Source organism: Apium graveolens, chromosome 11, assembly GCF_009905375.1.
Source record: "Apium graveolens cultivar Ventura chromosome 11, ASM990537v1, whole genome shotgun sequence".
NCBI lineage: Eukaryota > Viridiplantae > Streptophyta > Magnoliopsida > Apiales > Apiaceae > Apium > Apium graveolens.
The window spans coordinates 7742220-7759828 of record NC_133657.1 but is presented as its reverse complement, the minus strand read 5'-3'; the positions used below and the strand labels follow the sequence as shown (position 1 = coordinate 7759828).

The window sequence follows — 17609 nt, the reverse complement described above, 5'->3', positions numbered from 1 at the left end:
GACGATGGGTATGATTCTACATGGCTTCCTTCGAAACAATCTGCACTCTCTGAGTACGAAGAATCGACGGGATCGCTTTACTCAAAAAGGAATAAAGAAAGCAGGGACAATGTTGACAGTTATGAGGAGGATGAGAGTCACATCGTGGGTTCGAAGCGCCGTCAAATCTCGAAACTCACAAAGCTGGAAGATGACTTATCCCTCATTAAGAACTACATCCAAACGCAAAGCGGGGTATCGAAGTAGCATCTGAAAGACCTCTCTCAGTTAAAATTGAAAATGCGAAGATTAACAGAGAGTTAAAAGTACCTCCTATAGACTCTTTTGACGGATCTACGGACCTGTCAGATTTTATCAACTTATTCGATGGCAGGATGGACTTTTTTGGTCATTCGAAGGTAGCTCGTTGCCGGTTCTTCTCTACCTGTTTGAAGGGTACAACACTAAATTGATTCAACAACCTTCAGCCTCGATCAATCGACTCCTGGTCCATCTTGAAAAGCAAGTTCAGAACTCGTTTCTCTAGTAACAAACGAGGCGGAAAAATAACAGCATCGCTTATCTCAGTCTACCAACGATCAAATGAAAGTTTAAGAGCTTATCTGACTCGCTTCAGAGCACACATCGCTGAGATTACAGACCTCGCGGACCCGTTGGCTGTTAATTACCTCATTGCAGGCATCAACAGGACACAGCATAGTCAGCTACTAGAGGAGCTTTTTGAGAAGGAACCCAAGACCTTACAGACGGCTATCAAAATCATTGAACATAGATTAACTCTTTAGGAAGCTGTGGGAAGCATCCAACATTCCCGATCCCCGAGGACTTATCGCAATCGAAGTCCAAGAAAATCTAGAGATTATGAGAGGAAAGAGTATCGCAGCCCATGACAGCCAGGGAGAATCCGCAGCTCTAGAACCTCGCAAGACCCCCCGTCTCCTCGAGGATATCAAAGGCCTCGATATCGTTCGACAGAGAGCTCCAAGGGTCGGGAAGACAAACAAAGGGCTTTGAAGACAAGGGATTATCCAGAACCAATAAAGTTAAACACGGATAAGGTCACGATATTGGCAGTCCTTAAAACAGATCCCTCTTATAGACCTCCAAGGCCAATGAACCCTAATAAACTGCCAAGTACCAAGTATTATGACTTCCACGAAGACACAGGGCACGAGACTGAGCAGTGCTTTCAATTGATAAACCTCATAGAGGACAAGGTGCGTAATGGACAGTTAGCCCATTACGTTGAGAGCACCCAGTCTTACAGATCTCAACGCCACGATCAAGATAGGGTAATCGACGTCATCTCAGGAGGCCACTCAGCAGGTGGATTCTCAAACAATTCCAAGAAACTATATGCTCGAGACGTCTGCAGAGTTGAGACCAAAAGGCCTCGAAGAAATCCAACCCCTATCATCTCCTTCTCAGATAAAGATTATATAGATGACATCATTGAAGACCATCAAGATGCTCTTGTCATAACAACTAAAATTGGAACGAATACGGTCAAAAAGATTATGGTAGATAACGGAAGTTCTGTAGACATCCTATACTACAGCGCTTATTCGAGAATGGACCTGGATGATAGAAAGCTCGATACAGCCAAAGGTACTCCTCTTTATGATTTTACAGGGAATGAGGTTAAGCTCGTGGGCGTCATCGATCTTCCGACCCTATTTGGTTCTCCACCTTTCCAGATTTGGCGTATGGTTAAATTTCATGTTGTCAATGCAATCTCAAGCTTTAATGCTATAATAGGGCGGACCACTATAGGACCCCTCAAGGCAATCACCTCCATCGCCTATTTGAAAATGAAGTTCCTTACTGAGTTTGGGGTCGGTGAGGTTGAGTTTGGGGTCGGTGAGGTATGTGGAGATCAAAAGGCCTCGCGACAATGCTACTTAGGAAACTCCATTCCTAAAAAACGACCCTCTCAACCCTCCGAAGTCCACCAAGTGGTGGAAGTTGACCCAAGAGAAATAATCGAGGTACTTATGCCAAGCAACTGCGAACCCAATGAAGAACTGGAAGATGTCAACCTCCACGACTCCTCCGAGGATAAAAAAGTTAAAATAGGAGCTGTTTTACACCCATATACCAAATGACAGTTGATACAAACACTTCGTGACTTCACAGACATCTTTGCTTGGGATCCAAAAGACATGCCAGGGATACCCGAGGAGATAGCTCTTCACAGACTAAACATCTCTCCAGAAGCTCTCCCCATATAACAAAAGAAAAGAGTCTTCTCTGCCGAAAAATAGGAGGCCATATATGTTGAAATTAACAGGATCCTCGAGGCATGTTTTATCAAGGAAGTGGAATTACCTAAATGGATTGCGAATGCTGTCCTAGTAAAGAAGAGTAGTATCAAATGGCGAATGTGCCTTGACTACTCAGATGTCAACAAAGCATGTCCGAAAGATTTCTACCCTCTACCCAACATATATCAACTCATAGATTCGACTGCGGAGCACGAGATGTTATCCTTCATGGATGCTTTTGCGGGATATAATCAGATCAAGCTGGAAAAAGAAGACCAGGACCATATGACATTTATAACGTATAGAGGCGTCTTCGCTTACAAAGTCCTACCATTCGGCCTCCTTAACGCGGGTGCAAATTTCCAGAAAACCATGGACACTATTTTCGCTGCACAGATCGGCCAAAATTTGCAGATTTATGTCGATGATATGATCGTAAAGTTAGTCAAATCTTCAGACCATATCAAGACCTCGTAGAAACATTCACGAGGATCAGGGCCCATAAGATGCGCTTAAACCCGTCTAAATGCTCCTTTGGTTTGATAGGGGGCAAGTTCTTAAGATACCTCCTAACAAACAGAGGCATCGAAGCAGATCCAGTTCAAATTAAGGCAATTCAGGAATTACCAACTCCTAAATTGCTAAAAGACCTTCAACGCCTCACTGGCTCGATAGCCGCTTTACGTCGCTTTATTCCCCAATCCTCCAAGAGATGTTTACCAATGCTTGTAACTATCAAAAAGGCCTCGCAATCAAACAAGTTCATTTGGGATGACGCTTGCGAAGCAAGCCTACAATGCATCAAGGCCTTCCTAGCTTCACCACCGGTATTGACAAAAGCATCTCCCTGCGAGCCCCTTAAAATCTACCTATCCGCATCAGACACCACTGTTGCCTCGGTGCTAGTGAAAGAAAAAGGGTCAGAGCAACTTTCGATATACTTCGTCAGCCATATGTTGAAGGATGCGGAGACTCGATATTTGAAAATTGAAAAGCTTATCTTCGCCCTCATAATCTCAAGTAGAAAGTCGTGACACTACTTTCAAGGCCGGTTGATCAGTATAATGACTAACCAACCACTTCGAAAAGTCCTCCACAGGCCCGATATGACAGGAAGGTTGGCCGCATGGACCGTCGAACTAAGTCAATTCAACATAGAGTTTGTTATGAGAACATCGACAAGATCACAAGCCCTATCTGACTTCGTCGTTGAGTGTAACTTAATGTCTAAGGAAAAAGGTGAACTTGGGTCAGAAGCAACCAAAAAATCATGGGCCCTTTTTACTGACGGATCCTGAATAGCAAGCTTCGAAGGTGCGAACGTCGTCCTCACAAGCCCAGAAGGTTTCAAGATCCAACAAGCTGTCAAATTCAAGTTCAAAGCCACTAATAACGAGGCAGAATACGAAGCTTTTATCGTAGGTCAGCGACATTGAGATCTTCTGCGACTCCCAGCTCGTGGTCAAACAGATTATAGGAGAAAACAAGATAATCAACGAAAGAATGACGTCTTATGCAAAGATTGTCAAAGGTCTGCTAGATCCAATATCTTATTGGGTACTGAACTATATAGACAGATCCATAAACCACTGGGCTGATGCTTTATCTAAGCTCGAGACTTCTGACACCAAATCTCCCACTACACCAGTTTATGTCATAATGCTCTCAGCCTCGTCGATAATAGAGCCTTCCCCATCTGTCAATTGCATTTCCTCCATACAAGACTGGAGAAAACCCTTAATCCAGTTTATCCTGGGAACTCTGCCCGAAATGAGTGAAGGCGACAAAAGGAAAATAGCTTTCATAGCAAGAAACTACTGCCTCGAAAACAATCAGCTATACAGAGAATCTCTAACAGAACCGTTACTCAAATGCGTCAGAAAAGACGAGGTTGAACTAGCCATAATCGAGGTCCATACAGGAATCTATGGGGAACATTTAGCTGGTAAAAACTTCGCTCTCAAAATCATGCGATACGGCTTCCACTGGCCTTCAATGCAACAAGACTGCGAGGAGTTCACCAAAAAATACAAGTCATGCCAACTTTATAGTTCGGTCGCTCACAGACCTCCCACAACTTTGTCCTCGATCACTTCGCCATGTCCCTTTTATATGTGGGGAATGGACCTCGTAGGCCCATTACCAGAAAGCTCGGGACAGAAAAAATTCATCATCGTAGCCATAGACTACCACACTAAATGGGTCGAGGCCAAGGCCCTTGCACGAATCAGAGAAATCGAAGTCATCAACTTTTTTATGGAAAACATAGTGTTTCATTTTGGAGTCCCACGAATAGTCGTCACAGACAATGCACCCAATTTGTGGGAAGTGAAATAGAAAAGACTTTCGAATAACTCCAAATACAACACTCCAAGGCCTGAGTAGCTTACCCCCAATGCAACGGGCAAGTGGAAATAACAAACAAAACAATTCTCCAAGGCATCAAGAAAAGACTGGCAGAGGCTAACAGGCTATGGGTTGATGAACTATCAAACGTTCTCTGGAGCTACCGTACGACCCCAAGGGCATCCACTGGGCAAACTCCATTCAAAATGGCTTATGGAACTGAAGCAGTTCTCCTTATTGAGGTTAGCTTGGGCTCGACGCGTCTCCAAAATTTCAATGCTGAAGAGTCCTCAATAGGACTACGTCTCAACTGCGACCTTGTTGAGGAACTCAGGGATTCGGCTCATCTCAAGATTACCAAATTCCAGGAAAGAACTTTGAAATACTTTGATTCCAAGATGAAGCCTAGAAGCCTCGAGGTCAATGATTTTGTTCTGCGAGAAACAACGGTATCCCAACCTAACAAAGTTAGCAAACTCTCCTCTCCTTGGGAAGGCCCTTACAGGGTAGTAAGGGTCATCAGGCCGGAAACATTCCTTCCCACTCACCTCGACGGCTCACCTATTCCAAACACTTGGAATGCAGTCCACTTGCGAAAGTTCTACTCGTGAAGATCCAAAAGAAAGGGCTACAATCAACAAATACAATGACTTAAGTTATTATAATTTATGTAATTTCTCCCATCAAAATCCACGAGAACTCGACATGATGTGAGTCTCCGAGGATCCTACATCTACAAATTCGGCTCTCACGCCCTCAATCAATTAAAATTGCTCCCTATGTTTCAGTCTATTACATAGCCAACAATAAAATATTAAACCACGACAACGAGTATGGAAAGCCCGACACAATTTCAATAATCTAAAACAAAAGTTTTACAAAAAACAGAATAAAGGAAAAAAGGGACCAAAGTAAGGGTCTTTCCTTGTTATTCACAATCAACTTCAAGGTGCCAAGCTATGGTCAGAAAACAATCGAGCATCCATCAAGGCAAAGCCCTCAAACGCCTAAAATCTCATTCAAAATTGAGTCCCTCAAAATCACAAAGACAAGCAAAATAACTACTCTAACAACCAAAATACGCTAACACAAATAGAAGAAAGTCTCCATCACAAGAAGATGAAAGAACGCACCAATACCAAATCAAGACAAAGTGGACAACAAATGGCAAGCAAAAACAAGAAAGCAGAAATGCCCAACAAACTACTTGGCATACGCAGATAAATATTTAAAGCATTGTCAAAATCCCACAAAATCTCCAAACGAGTTCACAAAAGCAAGCCAAAATCCAAGACAAACTTAAAGCACCGGAAATAAAATTAATGTTAAAACATAGTGAAAATCAGGACATATCCAGGGATAACTTAAATATCAGTTGCAACGTCCGCTTCTTCGGTCACCGGAGCAACTGGTGTAGCCCCAACCGACATTACCTCGACAGCCCCCCGGATTCTTCCCTGCTCCTTCCTGAGATAATCTTCCCAACGATCACCATCTACATCGAAGCCTCGTGACCCCATACGCTTCCAGCACTCGCGATAGCCCTCTTCGAAAAGCTGAAGAGACTTCTCCTCTAGCGAAGCTAAAGCATCCTTGGCCTCTTTAAGATCCTTCTTAGCAGCGTCCCTCGCCTCCACAACAGATTGCAAAGCTTCCCCATGTTCAACCTTCAACGTAGCAATTTTTGAATTCACTTTAGCCAAATCAATCACCTGCTTCTTCACCGTAATGGACAACGAGCTACATTCATTAGAGAGATTTGTGTTCTCATTCATTAAACTTGATATCTTGGAGGAATTAGTCTCCTGATCGCGAGTGAGACCAGATAGTTGATCTTGCAGAATCGACTGCGATTTTTTCAAATCAAGGATCTCACTACAAAGCCTACGAACCTCTCCAACATCAAAAATTACATTGCCGGCATTAGCAGCCTCGACCTTTGCCACAATCTACAGTAAAACCAAGAAAAAATTACTTACTTTCACAAGGCAAAATTCTATAAAAATAAAACAAAGAACACAAACCACAAATAAAGATGGATGAAGCATAAAAAAGAGAGGAGAGGAAAAATAAGCGAAGAAAGGAAAAAAATGAACCTTCAAGGCATAATCACGACAAGCCGCAAGGAAGTGAGGCTTTGATGGCTCCGAGGCCTCAACACCTAGAGGAAATTCCGCAGAAACAACTTCCTTGCCTTTGGCTAGAACCAAATCCCCGGCAAAACCAGCCTTCCTATCCGATCCATCTTTCTTAGATACAGTCAACCCCATCGAAGCAGGATCACTACCTTCGAGAACAACTACCTTCGAGGCGTCCTTATGCTTCTTGTGATGATGAGAACGTTAAGACCCATGCTCAAGGTGCCTCTTTTTATCTTTAACAGCCACGTCTACCTTTGAATCCTTCGCCGCAACTCCTGAAACAACAAGCAAATCTTGATTCCCAGACCCAACAGGAAGCTTCCCCAGGTCACTCCCTCCCTCAACAGCTCCATCGACCTCGGCTCCAACCCTCTTCTTAGCCAACAACTTTAAAAAACTCTCAGAAGGCATCCTCAAGTGTGAATTCACCAACAGACGAAGTTTCGGACCAACAGCTGAAAAAGGCAAACAAGACTCCAAATCAGAAATCGCAAGGTATAACGTGAAAAACAATAAGAAAACAAAAAGTACAAGACAGTAAAGTTAGGTCTAAAAACAAAACATTGTATCTTACGACAATGGTTACACAAAAACCGTATATCGGAAAAAGACGAGGCCTTGAAACACGAAACATGACCGCAAAACTCAGCCAAATCTATGGCTGTCATCGACCCTGCATCACTAAGAACCTTCAAAGTTTGAGAAGACAAGCGACACCACGGGGCCACCTCAGCAATCTCACAATCTTCGTACCACGCCTACCTCAAGTACCAACCTTAATTCGAGGATGGCGTACTTATGAGCTTTGGACATCCAGGTTTAGCATCAAAATATACTTGAGCTCCCGTGGACTTTAGTCGGTATAGAGAAAAGAAAAGATTAAGAGTGGGTTCCAATCCAATTCGCTACAGCGAGCAATAATCCCATTTGATTGAAGTACCAGATTAGGTGATATTTGACCTATCCCAAAGTTCAGAGCCTTCAAGACTTGAAAAAAGGGATGCATGGGAAGCCTGAACCCATACGCAAACCATAGGTCAGGAACAACTTATAATCCTGGACGAGGTGAATCCCACATCCGATCTCCAATACTTGGCGCAGTCACCGTGAACCCATCAGAAAAAGAAAAAAACCAAATAAAAAACTCATATCCAAAGGAACCTTGTGATATATACTAGCAGCATTATAAGGTCGTTGGGACCTAAAGAACTTAACTTTACTATCCAAAACCATGGCCCCCATATCGGTGTCAAAAATCGTAGCAGCATCACTGGCCCCTTCAATCCTCGAACCATCACCAACGTTGTCTCCCTTCATATCTCCACCCATCTCAAAGCCATCTCTAAGGGACAAAAACTAATAGAACCCCTCAATGGCACACGAGTAGAATCCAACGGCTCCAATTCATTAAAAGTATTTTCTGATCCATAAGACCTGCTATCTCCCCCACTTTCCACCGACTGACTCATTACGACTAAGACAACGAACAACACAACCCACAATAACTAGAGAAGAAGAAAGGAAAAATTACCTACAACCAATGTAACAAACGGTAACAAATCCTCCAAATGCTCCTCCGGCTAATACACTTTCTGCAAAAGAAGAGGAAGAACCAAGAAACCCAAGTATGTTAAATGAAATACAAATAAGGATGCATAAAGGATTACGAACCAAAATAAAAGAAGAAGAGACCTTTACTTTTCCAAGAAAACTGTAATCAATTACAGGAAAGTGAAGAGGCAGAGACAAAACAAGAGAGAGATTTTGAAATGCCAAAATTGTTTTAAGTGGCAAATGTTTTCTCCCAAAATTAAAGCCCAAATCTAGAAGATTTAGGACATTGGGGGGGGGGACTATTGTTAGGGCCCAAGACCGATAAGGAAACCAGGCCCAACAAGAGAACAGGTGCACTAGGAAGGATTATAAATAGAGAGCTACCCCCCATTTAGAGGGGGTTGGATAATCAGAATAGGGACTATATTGTAGGGTCAACAGAACATATATGGACTCAAGCAGAAATGGTGCACTTTATAGAACTTAACTCTTGTTATTGTTATTATTGTTAGTAGTTTGTTTCACGCAAAGTATATCATTTTTATATGCAATTATTAATTTAAAATATTTTAAATAAGGGCTGTGTTGTGCAAGACATGTCTGTATAATAAAAAGACCAAGTCATATTGACAACCCTAAGATTAATTTATTTGATAATCAATATTTGTATTCTATAATTATATCCTTGAGTATATAAAAATGTTTAGTAGATTAGACTGGTGTTTTTTTCAGTGAACAGTTTCAAGCTAAGGAATAAACTCAGGAAAAAGATCAAGTCTTGATCATGCCTCAGAGAAAAGTGTAGAAGCTTGGACTTGAATAATGCTGTTGTAGGAAAATGTTGTAAGTTAAGATATCGACAAGTCACATATCAAGGAATATCGAGAAGTCAGTCGAAAAGTCCAAAATGACTTATAGAGAAGTCCCAAAAGATATCGACAAGTCATTTTTACATGTAGAGATCTCAGAGATATCGACAAGTCAAATGAAAATGTAGAGAACTGGAAATATTGACAAGTCAATACCTCATGTAGAGATCTCAAAGATATCGACAAGTCAAAATATGTATGGAGAGATCTCAGATATATCGACAAGTCATTTCTGCATGTAAATATCTCAGAGATATCGACAAGTCAAATTCTTCATGTAGAGAACTCAAGATGTCGACAAGTCAAAAGTCCTGTAGAGAACTGGAGTTATCGACAAATCATTTTACATGTAGAAAACTGGAGACCTCGACAAGTCAAATATACCTATAGAGAACTCAAGATAGCGATAAGTTATTATACTTATCGATATGTCACTTCTCTATGGAACAAAAAGAGGTCTCGACATACTATCTTAAATTCAGAATACAGACAAGTTCAAGATTCAAGATTATCAGTTAACAAACAATTTATTTACTGAATTGGAAAGACTACAAAATAACTTGAAGAATACAAGATCAAGGGTCAAGATTCACTAGACAAAGGATGCTTGAAGCTCTACTTTGACCTACCAGTCTAAACGTTTTTGTAGTAATTCTGCTATTTGATAGATTGGATATCTATATAAGGCATTCGACGAGTTTTGTTTTGCTTTTAGCCCTCTTTCTCAACTCGAGTCCACAGACCGGAAGGATTCAACACAAATTTGCCAACACCAAAAAAGGAAATAGACAATGTTACTTTAGAATTTGTATAGTATATTTTAGTGCAAGTTTTGTAAAACCGTGTTACTAATCTATAAAACATGAACGGGTTCTTAATTTAAAAGTAACAAACAAATCTAGAAAATCTTGCATTCTCTCAAAATAGAAGCCGAGTTCTTAATTAAGTAACAAGACAAATTTAATTAATATAATTAGGTGAGTTTTTGATATATTATGTTTTGTATGATTTCTGTTAAAACATAATATTTTTACATCTTTTAGTTGTTTTGTTCAATAGTCTTAATAGCCAAAAAAAATTCAAAAAACATATTTACCCCTTCCATATTACATTTCTTTGCATTCATTATTCAACATGGCGTTTTGTTTAGATAATTAATAGAGGGAAGAAATAATTGTGCTCGATGTTTGTTTGGTATAAAAATATAATTCCGCCTCTCCTTTTATTTTTAAATTTATTTAAAATCCCTTGAACTATGTTTAACACTTATTTGGATTCATTTTTCACTTTTTCTTTCTGATTTCAATTATAATTTAAATCTTAGATTACGAAAAAAGATTAATATGAAAATACTTTTGAAAAATAAAAAATAACTATTTTTTTATATTAAAATAATATTGATATAATTTATATGTTAATTTATTCAAAAAAATAATGATGTCATAAAATAACTGATTATATTAATTTACTATATTATTATAAATATAAATATATTTGACTACTTTGAGATTGCTTAATATTAGAAAAAGATTTAAAAGAATAATTGTAAGGTTTTATTTCGTTTTAGGATTCAAACCATAAAAAAAATAATTTAGATCATTTCTTTTTTTTTTCTCCTCCTTTCCCTTTCTCAATTCATTAGTCTTCATAAAAAATATTGAGGAGTGTATGATTATCAATTCTCCACAATAAATTTTTTATATAATATTTTTGAATTGATTTTTGATTCTTTGTAAAAAATGTTTTATCATTCGAATATGATTAATTGTTATAAATTAATTTTAAATATAATATAAATCTGATATTAATATATTAATACAAAATTTATATAATAAATTATTATAATATCAAACATATTTGATAATTTCTAATTGGTAATATCTCAATCTATTATTCGGGTCAACAACTATTCCGAATGAATTGAATTGAAATCTTTGTGAGGGGCATTAATCAATCTTTTGTTGGTTCTGGTATACAATTCACGGTCATCAATTCGACCATATATACAATTAAATTATCGTTTTTAATGTTAGACATCCATGCATCTTCTGATCTTCATACAGATGATCAAGTTTGTTTTAGCTTCTTTTCTCAGCAGTTAGCGACTGTTTTCAAGTCCAAAGCTGTGTTAAAATGTAACATGTAAACTTGACACGCTTGCTTAAAACGTCCAACATTATCCGTCAAGGTGTTAAAATAAACTTAACTTAATTTCCTGGCTGTCCTGCAGTATGCAGAATTGCAGATACCTAGTAGCCAAGACACTATTCACAACTTCAACCTCACATGTATTTTAATCTATACAAATGGAAGACTCAACTTGGACTAGTTTTTAACATTGCCAAAACTCTTGCATAGTTGAGATGTTGCATCTTCAACCATCTTATCCTCCACTGCACAGTCTTTGTTGATCACCTGTATCGGATATTTGGTTACTGTTAGGCGGCTCATATTGCTTCGTGATGTCTAGTAAGCAATTTTCCTTCTGGCGGGTTGCCATCCAACGTTCGAGCCAACTCCAGCCCATGTTAGATTCCACGACATCCGACTTGGATCTGCTATGTTTCTTCTTCGAACAGACTCTTAGCTAAAGTAATAAGATATAAGTGTCTTTAATATGATACAACCCCTGCTATAAAATTTATGCTTATTTCAGTTAGTCATACATTTTACGATACTTTTACCTGTTGCGAGAAAGCATAAGCTAATGCTCTTTCACGCCTAGTTGTTGCTTCCAATCTGTTCTGCATTCGTAGCTTTGATATGTCGCTACTTACAGTGCTATCATTCCAGTCTTCCTGAGGTAATCAGTAATATTGATAAGAGTAGAACTACTCAAAACTAAATACTTTTAGTATTGACGGGGTCTCTGATTGAAAATTCAGGGCCAAGGTTTGATGATCAAACTTTGATCATAAATATGTAAGGTGGCACATATAGCTAAGTAGACAAATAACTAATGTGGCATACATATAGCCATCCATGTAATCTGCAATATCTATATATAGTTCTCAACTGCCTTCAGATATTTAATTTTGTTTTGCTTTACAGGCTCCCTTATATCTATGGTTACCAAGAGAACTACAAAGAATTTGGTTTACCTTTAGCTTCAGTCCTTGACGTCTACCTTTGATTTGAAGTGGTTGAGGCATTTTCTCTATTTTGTCTCTCAAGGAGTGAACTCCTGTTGTATTTCCTGTTTGAAATTCGATGGATGTTCCAGTAGAGCCACTTCTTCGACTTTCTGCTCCTACGGTGGGATTATCATTACCATCTGTCAATTTGAGTCCTTCTATCGTCCTTCGAGCCTGAGAAGTGAGAAGATGTTAAACATGACTTCTATATTTGGGATCAAACACACTGCATAGGTTGAAATGCTGAGGTATCTTTCAACTCTAGCATTATGAAATATATGTAGCAGGCCTTGTGATTAAATATGCGTAAACATTCTTTTGTTGATAGTTTGAGATCATATTAACTGAGAAAGATTGGAATATTTAATTCTGACTGTGTGGGAATTGACCTGAAAGCTTCTGAATGCTAATTGAATAATAGTGGCTGCATCATCTTTGTTAATCAATCTAGATGTAGAGTTCTGTTTTTCGTGCATATCACCATTTGTTTGCCTACTCTCGGCATCTACTGCATCAATCAACCCTAGTGGCACAGGTTGTGTGATAGTAGCCTCAGAGCTCCAAACAGAAGAAGAAGGATTCCCCTCCGCGACAGAACTAAATTCTGGTTGTGCAGATACAGTGACTTTGGAGCTCCCTACAGAAGCTGAATCCTCCTGTGTGAGAAAAGAGTTATATTCATCACCACACAGGTACGATCTCACCGAGGTTTTCCATTTTCTTCTTTCTGAATTGCTTCTAATCTGTTTGGATAAGAGAAGGCATGTTGAAATGCGGAATTAGCAAATCACAAGACAGTAGGCTATAAAATTTAATGGTAAAGAAATACACAAGTACTAGAAGAAAATCTTAATGCAACCTACACTGGTTTCATGAGTTCTGATGGACCTGCTTTTGGAGAAGACACTCCTAACAAGCTCCCCAGTAATACCCATTTTCAGATTAGCAATCCCAAAGTAGAATCCCAACTGGGATGTTTCCTATTATATCTACAAGTGTGGATGCTTCCCCATTATGAAGAGCATGTCAGTAAAACATGGGTGAAAAAGTGAAAGCTTATACCTTACTCAGCTGTAATAAGTGAGTAGCTCCTACTAAAAATTACTTATATATTATCATAATTATGATTCAGAAGCAATTATATGAGTGAAAGATTGGCAGAAATGAGTTGGAATATGCACACCTTCAAATTCACAAAGCTGACAAAGAACTGTAAAGGAGAAGAGTGGGTGGAATTTAAAAACGAAAAGAGTTAAGCTAACTTTTTGCACATGTATTGCTGTAGATTGGCCCCCTAAAAAAGCTTGCTTGCCATTTGATCTATGTCTATTTCTCATCCGTTTCAGTGCTTTTAGCCCTTAATTTCTACGTGTAACTGCTGCAATTGCTGAGTTCCATTTTATTGTAATTTGTACACAAGAACATGTCAACAGTATTAAAGGTGTGTTTGGTATCCAATCACACATATGAACTTAAGGATACTGTAAGAATCTGCTTCGCTTTTCTTTCCCTCATATTCAAATTCCATATAACTCATCAATGTGTATATACGATGAATGCAAACAGTAGAAGTATCAGGTCCAGTTGGATTTTATTCTAAAGATATGTGATCTCACAGAACTTGGTTTATTTATTGTGTCCTAACCGAGCCGAACGAGCTCGAACTTGTTTGCAAACAGCTCCGTTGGTTAACAGCCCTACATGCATCAAATCCCGAAGTAGTTTCCTAACATGTTGTCTAAGATTACCTCGCACAGTACGAGGAAAGATCAAAGAGACACATCATGCCTTGTTTCTGGTATCTTCAACTTTAGCATGCTCCCCCAGCCTGCGACCTTTGCATATTAAATATTGAGATATTTTTTATTGTCCGAATAATGACTTGGAAGGGCAAGATTATACAAGAAGATGAGAACTACTTCGTGGACATTGTTTTCTAAGTTGCCTTGTTTCTGGTCTATTTTGATATTATATTTTAATAATTAGTTATATTGATCAAATCTTTAAGATAATTTAGATTATGGTCTATTTTGATATTATATTTTAATAATTAGTTATATTGACCAAATCTTTAAGATAATTTAGATTATGTTTAAATGTATTTTTTTTGATAAATATAACTTATAACCTTATAAATGAGTATCTGTTCTCATAAATATTGGGGTGAGCGAGGATCGAACCAGTACCTAGAACGACAGAGTATAAACTCTTTATCACTTAAGCTATTCAACCGTGCTTTTGTTTAAATATATTTTAAATTTAAATGTTATTAAATTATATTATATATTTTTAGGCGATATGATAAGTTTCTTATGTATTAACCACCACATGTGATTATTATCTTATGTATTGGCCACCAGAGATGATTGTAATAAACATATAGTGCCCGTTTGGGAAATCTTAAAATAAGTAACTTATGACTTAAAATGATTAAGTGCGAAATAAGTGATAAGTTGATAAATACTTATAAGTTCTATAAGTGTTTGGATAAATTTACTTATAAGTCAGAAGTTTTTTTACTTAAATGAATTAAAACAAATAATTATTAAATACAATTATCTTAGTTCATGAATCTTAAATTAGAAAATATTTAAAAATTTATATTTTAAAATCAAAACTTTAGAAAAAAGTGAAAAAATGAAAATAAGTTGTAAAAAAATATGTCACTGCCAACTTTCAACTTATCAGCTTATAAGTTGTAAATTCAGCTTATAAATTGGGTCGATAAACACTCGTCGATAAGCTGTTACGGGCTTATAAGCCATAAATGGCTTATAAGTATATTGCCAAACAGGCCCATAATCTCACATTACATTCTTGTTTTACACATGTTTGTTCTTTCATACCAAGACAGCTATACACCTATGAGGTCAGAAAATATTTAACCTATGTATACATATAGGCTTGTCAATAGAGCGGTAGGTTGGATACCACCCGAACCTTAATAGGTGAATATGAATAGTATAAAAATAAATCTGATATGATAATAATCGATCCAAACTATTAAGAATTGGATATGAATTTTCATTCATCCGATCCGATAAATACCCGATCCGAACTACTAAACTTATATATTTATAAATTATTTATATATATATATATATATAATTTAACTATAATTAGTTAATATACTTAATTTTATATGTATCAATATTCTTATTTTAAAGTTATTTTATTGTCTTTTCAAACAAACTATTATTTCATTATATTAAAATTTCTTGTACACACCACATGCCATCATATTTTAATGAGTAAATCATGTGTGTTAGAAATTATTTTCATACATAATATTTTATTCGTAATTCAAAAAATTTGTTATTTTAATTTTTGATATTGACATATATAATTAATTTTCATATAATTCTCAAATTACATTATTTTATTTTTATTTATTTATTTCATAATTATTTTAAACAGAATTATTTTCACATATTTTCAAATTTATTTAATTTTCATAACATCTCCGACTTAAAATAGCTTTTTGTACTAAAGTTTTATTATTATTAATAAACCGTGTTAAATTAAAATTATTCATCTCAAAAAACTTAAATGGATCTGGAGATCCGATCCGATAATCCGAATACCTAATGGATTTGGATACGTATAATGTTATTTAAAATCAGAAATCGATCCGATTGAATAAATTTAAATGAATATGGATATGGATTTAGTCAAATCTGACCCGTTGACAAGCTTATATAAATATATTTAACTAAGTATCTGAGATTTCCATAACGGACCCGTGAAACACCATGACCCAGTCACACCATAACACAACTCACACCGTAATAATTTTTTATTACCGAGAAATCTAAAATTATAACCTAACCGTAATACATGACCTACGACCATAACCTGATAGTACATGCAACTCCTAGAAGGACCAGGTCCAGACTCCCAACTCCATCCAGTCCCGCACACCACTAGTCCAGACTAGTCTAGTCCTAACAGCCCAACCTTGGGAAGTCCCGGCACGTGAGGCATATGCCCAAGCGCATGATAGGGACAACTGTCATTCATCAATCATGAGCACAATCAGGGCACGTGGCAGGAGATCCTTAGAAAATTCCTCAACCACTCCCATTCTGACACGTGTAAAGCATCCGCCCCGTCCAGGTGTCCTCCACTCCTAAACCAACGACTACTATTCAAAGGTACCAATACCAAAACCCTATCATTGGGCTATAAATAGCCAAATAAGGTAGGGTTTTGGGGTTAATCACTCTCTTACACTCATATACACACACATCCACCTTGCATTCCTATCTATCTTGATCTTCCCCAAAAGCGAGTTCTTACTCTCACACCGGAGGTGGCGCGGGACCCAAACCCCCCTTCCGGTGTTATTTTGTAGAAACCCCACGACAGCTACACCACCACCGCGGAGAAGGATCCAGGCACGGCGTCGAAGGAGCAGCCCCGCCATAAGGAGTTATCATTTGGCGCTAGAAGGAGGGCTCTCCATCCTTGGGTCTCGGTGCCCCTGGATTCACCTTCATCAGCAGACTCTTTAAAGAGTCAATTTCTTTAACTTGTAAGAACCCAAACAACCAAACTTTCTCATAGAAATGAATGTTGTTTATTTAAGCCATGTTTGTGTGTGCTCATTATTTTAGGTCATGTTTGTGTGAGCCCTATTTCGTTAATTTAACCTACATTTGTGTGTGCTATTGATAGTTTCGATTATTTTAGAACCCCGAGTTTGCTTTAGTTTGCATATTGCCTTTGTGTCCTAAAACATAGCTGCACTTGTTCTACTATATTGATAACCAGTCCCAGAAGATTGTTTGAACTAGTCCCAGAAAGCTGTTTGTTATTGTTTTGGATAGTTTTTGCAATTTTCAAAAAGCAACCTTAGATCGATATTGTTAGTTGGAAATTTTTGTTAGTTGTTGTTCGTACTTTTGAGACAATGGCAAGAGTAGGAAAACACACTTCTGGGAGACCCTCTACTAGTACTCAGGTCCAGGAGCCGGACCACTCCCAGGCTCAAGACCCGGGAGCCGACCGGGAAATACTTCAGGAGCAACCATTACAACATAATCCTGTTCTGGAGAGAGTTGTTAATCCCCGGGATGCCAGGAGCCTCATTGAGCTGAACCAATACAAGTACACTAATGTCCCGGTGGCTGAGAAGCATATGGCCAACCTCACAAGTAATGAGCTAGCAGAAGCAATCCGGCTCTAGAGGCAGGAGTAAGCCCGGATCCAGGAAGAAGCCGAACTAGAGGAGGAACCGGAGGAGTCCGGGGACTCCCAGCAATCTAAGAGATCTGTCTTCGAGCATTGGAGCTAAGGGTA

At 38.1% G+C, this 17609-nt stretch overlaps 1 protein-coding gene across 1 annotated transcript; it reads right to left on the bottom strand.

The window, feature by feature from the left end:
- Window positions 1–11547: 11547 nt before the first annotated feature.
- Window positions 11548–13746, bottom strand: LOC141696759 (protein IQ-DOMAIN 33-like). Its single transcript, XM_074500886.1, has 5 exons — window positions 13172–13746; window positions 12698–13051; window positions 12276–12482; window positions 11859–11972; window positions 11548–11761 (listed from the first exon to the last, which is right to left on the bottom strand). The coding sequence occupies exons 1-5, from the start codon at window positions 13241–13243 to the stop codon at window positions 11558–11560; spliced, it is 951 nt and encodes a 316-aa protein (XP_074356987.1). The 5' UTR covers window positions 13244–13746; the 3' UTR covers window positions 11548–11557.
- Window positions 13747–17609: the final 3863 nt, after the last annotated feature.

Excerpts from the sequence above, each read along its gene's own strand:
- LOC141696759 (XM_074500886.1), bottom strand. The coding sequence starts at position 13,243 with ATGGGTATTACTGGGGAGCTTGTTAGGAGTGTCTTCTCCAAAAGCAGG. Across the intron at positions 12,483-12,697 it reads TAGCATTCAGAAGCTTTCAG|GCTCGAAGGACGATAGAAGG; the intron begins GTCAATTCCCAC and ends CTCACTTCTCAG. Across the intron at positions 11,762-11,858 it reads CTTATGCTTTCTCGCAACAG|CTAAGAGTCTGTTCGAAGAA; the intron begins GTAAAAGTATCG and ends TTATTACTTTAG.